Raw genomic sequence first — 10,000 nt, 5'->3', positions numbered from 1 at the left:
TATAAGAAATTCGTGTTTTCATATAATTTGTTTTCCCCTCGCATTGTCATCTGTATGGGGGAACAAGTTTATCGTTTAGACACGAAGTCAATGGATTTTTTAACGGCATTCGATGGCTTACCAGCGTCTGCCATGTTTCCCACTATGGATGCTGGTGACCAATTGCTGAAGAACACCTTTGGAATTGACGGTCAATTTTCTCTGCCTCAAACGGTTGTGTCTCAAAATCCAGTTCAGGATATACCTGCTCTTCCTCTTCCTTCGTTTGATACTTTTCTTGGTGAACAGTTGACACAGAATCTCGTACCTCTCTCACAAGAGATACAGCCTTTAAATGGAAAAAAGAGAAAAAATGAAGAGATGCTTCAGCCGAATGTTAACGAGACTACAAAGAAGAAGAGAACTTACAAGAAGAAACAATCCAAAGTTGATGAAAAGAAAGAGAAAGGGGAAAAGAAGGAGACAGAGAAAAAGAAGAGATCTTATAAACCCAGAAAGCCAAAAGTTGTGGTAGAAGATGAGTGTCCAATAGAATCGGTTTCTATTGAGGTCATTGAAGAAGGAAAATGTGAAAGCGAAACGAGTGTCACACAAGATTAGATGAAAGAGGAAGAAGAAGATGAAAAGAAAATGACTCCAAGTCTTGTGGATTTAATTGACACTCAGATAGAAAATAATTCTAATCTTTTATATTCTTATTGTTCACAGCTGGTAAAAGCATTAATCGACGATACTAGTTATTGTGTCGCTAAGAGTCAACCAGTTTTGACTCAGTTAAAGATGGATGTTTTCACATCTGCATCTTCTATCTTAAAATGTTCTAAGAAACAGAAAGATCATCTTGAGAAGATGAAATCTACACTGTTGACAACGTGGTATCCTGTTTCTTCTCAGGTGATGCAGATGACAACAGATAAGCCTGTTTTTTCATCTAAGATAATTGAAAATCTTTCTAGGAAAAAGAAAGAAGAGGAAGAGAAAATGATACTTGAAAAGCAGGTTGAAGAAATGGAGTGTCATTCTAATGGAAAGAAAGAAAAGAAAAAAGAAGAGAATACACAACTTATTGTTAAGCCAACGGATCCGGCGAAATCTGCCAAAAAAAGCGTTGTATGAGGCTTTTTGCACATTGTCTTCTTATTCTTTCACTAATGTTATGACGATTGAAGGTCAAAAGGATTTTGATGAAAGTTTAGACAAGCTAAAAGTTCTCTCTAGTGCTCAATGGCTCCAGATTGTTGGAGTCTTGACCCGACTCGCTAAAAAAAAAGATGATTCTCTTTAAGGATTTTCAGAAAAGTTTAATTAGTGGTAAAGAGATGAAGGATCTTATCGAGACTCATGTTGCCGGTGAGGCAGACGAAATCCCTCCGTTTTTTAAGATTAAGCGAAAGAAGTAAAAAAAATGTTTACCTTCTTTTGACACGAGTCACATAGAAGAAATGTACTTGCTTTGGGTAGTTCTTTGTATATCCCTTCAACTGATTGTGAAACATCGTTGTCACAATTTCCACATTTTTTTTCAACTAGAGTGTAATATTGGTCGCTAAAGAATAAATCTTGACACTTTTTAGTTGGTATTGTGTTTTTTCCTTCCCACCTAAGTACTTCATAATGCACCAAAGTTTTCTCTTCAAAAAAGAAATGATTCTCATTGAAAAGTGAAGCTTTGAGGATGTTCAAATCCGTCAGATATTCAAATACTCTTGCACCTAAGTCGGTAGGAAGTTTGAGTCCACCTTCTCCTTCATAGATTAGATAATTTGGTGCAACAATGGGGGATAGAGTTTTCACCCCCATTTGTCTTTCTAGAGTTGTAAGAGGCACTTCCCGAACGACTCTCTGCGATACTAACACCATTTTATTTCTTTGGGTAAATAAAGTCATCAGTTGATGATCTTTTTCTGATACGACTACTTCGTCAGTCCATACAGACTCCAAATTTAACAAGATGTCTCGTATTTTCGACGTTTTATTGTATCTATCGGGTTCTAAACCTAAATATACGTTGAAGAGTGCGATGATATGATTGCGGGATTTTGGAAATTCGTCTCCCCAAGCTACACCAATTGGTATGGTTTCTCGGGAGTTTGGTTCTTCTACCTTTACTAACACTGTTTTGTCGTCTAATATCATCACATCTGGTGATTTGATTAAGTAAATTGGTTCGAAGTCGGTGGGATTAGTTTTTAGTTGACGTTTAATAATTCCAACACGACTTTGGACTTTTGGATATGTGGAAGGGTTTTTTGATAAACTGAAAAAAAAAGAAAGAAGATCTATTTCAATCTTTCTGAGACTTTTGGCTTATGAGGTGGAAGTAAAAGGGTAAAGAGAATATCTTACCTCATCTTGTCGATACTTGTTTTTTCACTTTTTGTAAAAATCTTTGAGAGTGAAGTGATAGAATAAAATTATATCCTTTTCATTTTATGTCGAACGATAGATTTTAAAAATTTCCTTTTTTGGGGGTATTAAATCTAAAAGGTCGTCAGGTTCAGAAATGTTTTTTCATGAGAGGGTGGAATTTGGACTTCTTTGTTTTTACTATGAGATGAGTGTACGTATCTTATGTGAGGGTGGAATTTGGACTTCTTTTGTTTTATTATGAGATGAGTGCACGTATCTTACAAATTTGTTAAAAATAGAATAAACGCATGCGTGTGCTGATGATGGGTTACCATATGGCTTAAATCACTTTGTCTTCTTTCATATAAATAGTTTGGGAGGGTATATTGGGGCAAGATGGGGGTAGACCTCCCTTAACGGGTTGGCAAACCCGGTCTGCGATACACAGCCGGGCCAGAAAAAGAAAAGGTGTATCTCTCCCCCATCATTTTTGTTCGCTTGGGAGAGTGGCTCATTTTCTTGTCCACTTATTTTTATGGGAGAGTGGCTCATTTTTCTTGTCCACTTATTTATGGGAGAGTGGTTCATTTCTGGTCCACTTTTGAGGTAAAGAGAATATCAGAAAAAAAATACAATAAACTTTATGAGATTTCAACCTTTTTTATTCTTACTTCTTACTTTTACTTAACAATCATCATGAAAAATCTAAGTTAATCCTACTTTATGGATGAAAAAATGGAAAAAAATATCTTTTTGCTTTTCAACTTCAACTTCGTGCAAAGAGAATCTGATGAAAATTAATTCTTTTTCATTCTCTTTCCTTTTTGTTGTTGTTGTTTGCTTACTTCTTGAAAGTGATAAGCTAGTCCTGCTTTAGCTTCTTTATGACTCTTTACTTGTTTTTTGGCTTCCATCTTGTACCAAGCCTCGGCATTCAAAGCATTTTTTGAATTAGAGGAAAATTCGGCTGCTTTTACAAATTCACATTTTCCTCCATCATCTTTTTTGTTTGCACAAACATAGAAAAGACGTTGATCAATGAAATCGACTTTTGAAAAACTACGAACCAAAGTGGCTGTTTTTCCGTGATCGATACACCTCACTCTTGGATGAGGATACTTAAATTCAGCTAGCACATTCTGCTTAATATCGTGAATATACTTGGCATATTCGGCAGCTGATCTTTGCCAACCGAGGTTACAATCTCCAGATGTGCACATGCAATAAAAGGTACCCTTTTCTTTAGTCGATCCCACATTCAGAGGCGACTTACAAATTGGACAATCAAAATTAATATTAGCTAATGCTTCTAATGTTGCTTTTGTTGCCGGATCTTCGTCGTTGTCATCTTCTATTAAGACCGATGGAGGTGCAGGGATAACAAGGATTTCTGACTGCTTCTTTCCTCTCTTCTTTTAAGAATGAAAAAGATGAATAAAAAATGTTATTTTTAAGAAAAAAAGATGATATTATCTTTTCTTGCTTTCACTTCAATTACCCTTGGTTCATTTCCACTTTCTTTGGGTGGACGTCCTCTTTTTTTCCCCTCTTTCTTTTTTTCTTCCAGCTGTTTTTCCATTTCTTCTAATTTTGAAGTGTTCTTGGGGTCTGCGTTTACGTCTTCATCTGGATCTCCATCGTTGATGAATTCGTTGTCGTACTCAGTGGGTTTTTCATCTGGTTCTTCGTCATCTGAAGAGTCGTCTGAAACTACCATTCTGTTTTTAGTAGGTTTGGTTCTTGTTTTGTGTTCCTCTACTTCTGCTTCAGTCAACAGATACGAGGCCATTCTTAAAAAACCACTTTGAAAAGAGTGTGATAAAGTTGTTTTTTCATCTCATTTTTATATCATTTCTTCACTCGACCTTTACCCACTTTTTGTTGAAAACAGGAAACGGATAATAATCCTCTTCGTCTAAAACACGTTTTCGACCTTTCCCCTTTTGTGACGCTATTGAATAGAATTCCTCATTGTCATCACTATCATAAGGTCCTTGAAGTTCACCGCTCATCCATAGTTCTCCTGCATTATCAATATCACTTTCTGTCAGGAATTTTTTTTTTCCTTTACTCGCTTGTTCCTTATTAAATGTATTTATACTCTCTATCACATCTCCCCAGTTATCTTCTTCACTATCCCACTTATGTTCTTTTTTCCTTTTTTTATAAATTTCACTTAACACACTTTTTGTATCTTCATCCCATCCTTCTTCTTCACTATCCCACCCATGAGTTGGAGTGGAAGAGCCAGACAGCGAGGAATGCGCGTGACTCGGACCGGCAGCACTTGTTGAAGTGGTTGGACCAATTCCAAGCGAATGTGTGGGAGGTTTTGTTGTTCCAACTCCAATTTCACGGAATTGAGGAGTGGTTTGAGGTTTAACATTTTTGTAACTGATAAGTCCTAATTCTATGAATTGGGATTTATATTTTTTCTTTATTTTTTGGAGATATTTTATAACATCCTGGAATTCGAGATTGTTAGGGAGTGGTGATCCTTTTCTTAGATAATCTTTGATCCATCTGTTCATTATCACGTATTCATGATCGTATGACATGATCTCTATCCATTCCTTTCCACTTATCTAATTGTTTTGCAAGTGGAAAATTTTCTTCTTCTTCTGAATTCATATATGTCTTTTCTGTAATTGTCTTATCGTTTGCTGAACGATATCTTTCTTTTTCATCTCCTTGCTTACCCCCACCCCTTTGTTGATCCATTATACGTTGCAGTTCATCTTCTCCTAACAAAAGATATTCTTTGACATGTTTATCTTCAAATAGAGGTCGACCTAAGACGTTCATCGCTGTCATCTTCCTCTAGATGTTTTATAAATAAGGCTTGAAGAACTTTTCTTATAGTATCTATTCCTTGTAATATTGCTTCTTTTCTGACTTCGATGGGTATCTTCTTTCTTTTCGATAAAAGCTCAACGATTGGCTCGATCTCTTGTCCTTTTTTATTTTCTTTTTCGCTTCTGGTGTTGTATAACAAGTCTGATACTGCTAGGACTTCGTCGCTTGTTTCAAGTTCTGAATCTTTTATTACGAATTTTCTGATTTTACCATAATTTTCATAAAATCTTGTCTTATTTTTGTCCATATTTTAGTCGTAGCCTTAATTTTTCATTCGATGGAAAATATAAGTGTCCGTTTTCTTTCTCCTTATAAAGATTTCTTTCTTTACCTTGAAAGATGATTTGTTGTCCGTTTGTTAGTTGAGAAATAGGAACGAATTTTTGTTTAGAAAGTCTTATATTTCTTGATGTGTACTCTTCCATCTCCTTTACTTGAATGATGAAGAGAGAGTCGGGGGATCTTCTTTTAAAATGTTTGTACGAATAGAAACGGTTCCACATACTGACATGGGGTGATTATCTATTACTATATAACCCCCTTTTCTTTCCGTCCATATTCGATAAAGTTTTATGAGCGAGTCCAGATGTTTTTTTGAAGGCACGTAGTCACGAAAACGAAGTCGTAAAGCACTAATTTCGTTTCTAAATCCAAAGAATACTAAAGCAGCAAATTGGCCCCGCATGACTGTAGCATACTTGCCCGGTGGGAAGAGCGATTGAAAAACAATGATGCTCGATAAATTTAAATGATGAGCGTTTTTTGTCAATAAGTGTTGTGTTTCTACATTGTTTTCTATCTCGGATTGAAGATCGTCTAATACGATTATACCTGGTCTTTCTTCTTCATTAAATAAGAATTTAATGTTATCTGGCAAACCTTTGTGTAATATGATTCCTTTTTCCACCATTTGATCAAAAATGGGTTGCCAAATAGATCCAGAACAATATACAATTTTCTTTATCCTTTCTCCATTTCTTGTGGAAAAATAGAGGTCGGCATTTGAGAGTAGAGAATACAAGAAGTGAGTCTTTCCCGTACCCGTATTCCCGTATAAAGCAATGTTACTCGGATGGGTAAATTTAGGAGCCGAAACACGTTCGCACAGTTCCATGATTTTAATACAAATGTTTTCTTTTTCTACTTACACGTGTCTTTATATCTTTACGAGGTCTACATATTTGCTTATTTTCTTTTAAGCTATCTCTAATTATTTTTACTAATTTTTCATCCGTGACATCGTCAAAATTAACGTCGTGACTTATTTTATCTAAAGTCTTTGGAAAGGTTGCATGCACTTTTTCCCACACTCTAAAGTCATTCGAAAATGGATCGTCTACATCAAAATCTTTCTTAAAAAATTCTAAACTAGGTGTTTCCATACAACTCATTTTTTTTAAAAAGTAAATACAATAGTCTCCACACACGTCACTATCTAGTTGTTGTAAGACTATGTTATTTCTAATCCAATCTCTAGATAAAAACTGTCTCCAGTTTTCATTTCCATATATTTCGTTTCCATCGTACGAATCAAAATAAAATTTCTTCCCTTCTTTACAAAAAATAGCGACCCAATGTTCTCCTTCTAATCCATGTTTATCTGTATTCATAATGAAACAACAAAAAGAAGGAATATGGTAAGGAATTTTGTCCGCCACGAAGACTCCTAAAAAATAATTTTTTGAAATGTGTTCATCTTTTGAACAAGCTAAAGTAAGTTCTACAGTATCGTGCATTTTTTATACGGTTGAACCGTCTCTGAAATTGCTGAATTTGACAGGAATCTTGCTTGGTAGTTCCTTGAATGCTTTTGGGGCCTAACTATTATCCAGAGGATTAACACACGTTAGTTCCCCTCTTTCAAACCAACCTATGACAAGTTGTCGTCTGTTTGCGTTGTTAGTTGCACTAAACCAAACTCTGGCAGAGAAAATACCATCAATTTTACGAACAGTGTTAGACACCCCCTTTTTTCTGTTAGCAGTTAAATCCACATAGGCAAACCATCTACCATGTTGGATTTTATCTTGAGGAAAATTCCCGATGTTAACTCTTTTGGAATCACCTATGTCTGCAACCATGTCACACTGAGTGCCCCATATGTTTCTTCTGTTTGAGAGATTATTTGTCCAATTGATGTGACCTTTTGAAAAAATAGGACGATCATCAATGTATAATTGGATCTTGCTACAGTTGAAAGGTTTGAATTGTGCTGGAGCTTGTACGTGGCTTGCCTGTGTCACTTGTGCAGCATCAACCATTCCAAAAAAAAATCTGTCCGGAATTCTCCCATCTAAGGAAGTCCAATCCGAAATCACTACACCTTCAGCCGCATTACTTTCTGAAATTGTCTTACTGAAGACTAATCTGACCTTGTCAAAGGTGTCAAACATCAAATCATCTTGAGCAAAAACTTTTTTTTCCATTTTTTCATCTTCGTCTCCCCCCATCTTTTTATAATCGATCCATAAAAATATTTCGCTGGGGTGAATTTGATATACTGCAGTGTTTTGTTCAGCTCCGTCACCATCGTCAGCTCCTGTTCTGGCTATCAACATGAATCCATCCTCTTGTAGGTCAATTTCTATCACATAGTCCATCAAAGATGGTAAAGCTTTATGAATCTCATGAAAAAAAACGGGTAAGGGTTTTATTATGATTGGAATCCACCCCAAATTGTATTGATAGATTTCAAACTCTTTAACCACCTTTTCTTCAGCAGTAGGTGCAGCTTTTGAAAATCCACATTTTTCCTTATGTTGATTATAACTCATCTTCGGTTCATATCCTCTATAAAATACTAATTGTTCGCTTTCCTTTTCGTCTTTGCTAGTCTGAAAATCGGATCTCAAGGATTCTTCAAAAGCTAAATACGGTGATATCACTTCCACATCATGTTGTCTTTTCGGTTTAACACGTATACTTTTGATTATCATACCAGCTATGTCATTTATGAAACGAGCTTGAACGTTCGCTCCATTGGCAGCATTAGCTGGATCGTGTGGTTGGTTACCGTTCGCCAATCGTGGTCGTACCTTCATGTGTAGTTGGATGTCTGAGGGAATGAACCAATTATCTTTTCTAGCTTTCACTTCAAATGTTAACTTTTTAGAAGTCGTTTCATAAGGTTCTGGAAAAATTTTGGTTGGATAGGCTAGATCCCAGGTTTCTATTAAAGGTAATTTAGGTGATGGTCCTTCAATATCTTCTTCTAAAACTTCGACTTGAGCAAATCTCTTCATTTCTTAATCTTTTTTCCCCTTTTTTTCAAGCCTTCCAAAAGAGAATCAAGTGTATCTTCTTCTTCCACTCGTCTTTTCTTTGCTAATGATGCTTTTTCACCTTTACTAGAAGCTTTATCCTTTTCACTACTATCTTCTGATTGGTTCAATCCTAATAATTGCATCATTTGTGTATTCACAGCTCTTAACTTCACTATCTCTTCTTCCATTTTTTCTTTGTCTGAGTGATCTTTAAGAATATCTAATCTCACACTATCTCTCTTTTTTTGTGCTATATCTCGCATTTCTTCTTTTTCTTCACTTTCTTCTTCTTTCACTCCACGCACATTACCCCCACCAATCATTATCGAAAATAGTCGCTTATGGGCGTCTAATTCTCGCTCACATTCATCACTTTTTCTTTCCAATAATTCTAGTATCTTTAACAACTCATCTGTTGTATCAACATCTTCACTTTGTTTTTCTTCGTTATTTCTTTGTGATCTCAACAACTCAGAAACTACTTTTTCTTTAAGATTTTCGGTATCCTCTTTTTGTTTCTTCAATGTTTTCATTTTTCCTTTTTCTTCTTCCACATTTGTCTTTTCATCTCCCCTTTTTTTTCTGTCTTGAGAAATGTAAGAAAACATGATTGCTAATATGTTACTCTCTCAAAGGTCTCTTACAAAATGATTGTTCTCAAATAAAGTGTCGTCTTTTATTTTATCATTTTATCCAGTAATTTTTTGGTTCCAAATGAAGCAGCACCACCGAGAATTCCGGTTGCCAATGCTCCCAAAGCCGGAACGAGAAAAGGAAGGAATCCCCCTCTTTGACCACCCCCTCTTTGTCTTCTCTTTTTTTCTGCCATAAATTGAACAAGAGCCGAAAGATCACCGGAGACTCCTTTTCCATTCTGTTTTTTTCTTATGTAACTCTGAAGAAATTGTCTTCCTTTTCGTCGTAATATTCCGGTACCCATATCGTACAATGGTAAAGCGGCTCTTAAAAGAGCTTTTTTACCCAGTGTTTTAGCTAATTTTCCTGCGTCACCGAGTATTGCGTGACTTATCAATCCGCGTCCACGTTGTCTCTTGGCAGCTTGCATCCAAGAAGAACTAGCTTTACTACTAGGTCTTTTGAAATTTCTTAAAGCCGCTTCTGTATATGCTCTTATCATAGCTGCTTGTCGACCCGGCATAGGTTTTCCAGCATCTTTTCCGTGTAAATACCATCCACCTATCGCTTTATGCCACCTAGTCCTCTTATTTCCTTTTCTTATGACTCCTACTCTTTGTAACAGACCATGGACAGAAGTAGGTCCTCTTTGATTTTCTGTTTTTCTAGTTGAGGGTCTTATACTAGCTAGAAATGCTTTAACATCATTTCCTATTTGTCGTGTCGGAGCTCTTCTTTTTGGTGGAATGATGATCGTATTCAAATCTGGATTGAAAATGGGTAAATCTGACGCTTTTCTTTTTCTGTTATTCACATTTTTGTATGCTCTATGCACAGCCCCTTCTATACCCCCAACACCGACATTGTCACCAGCTCTTTGTGCTACTTGGGCAAGA

The 10,000-nt window shown here is 36.1% G+C and overlaps 1 protein-coding gene across 1 annotated transcript; it reads right to left on the bottom strand.

Annotated features, from left to right (window-relative positions):
• Positions 1-8,443: 8,443 nt before the first annotated feature.
• On the bottom strand, positions 8,444-9,076 carry LOC138055576 (moesin-like). Its single transcript, XM_068901480.1, has one exon. It carries the CDS (start codon positions 9,074-9,076, stop codon positions 8,444-8,446), a length of 633 nt encoding a protein of 210 aa, XP_068757581.1.
• Between the last annotated feature and the right edge of the window lie 924 nt (positions 9,077-10,000).

The sequence above is a fragment of the Montipora capricornis genome, chromosome 7, assembly GCF_036669925.1.
Source record: "Montipora capricornis isolate CH-2021 chromosome 7, ASM3666992v2, whole genome shotgun sequence".
NCBI classification, from domain to species: domain Eukaryota; kingdom Metazoa; phylum Cnidaria; class Anthozoa; order Scleractinia; family Acroporidae; genus Montipora; species Montipora capricornis.
Note: the sequence above shows the minus strand (reverse complement) of the source record. Positions and strands in the feature narration are given on the sequence as shown.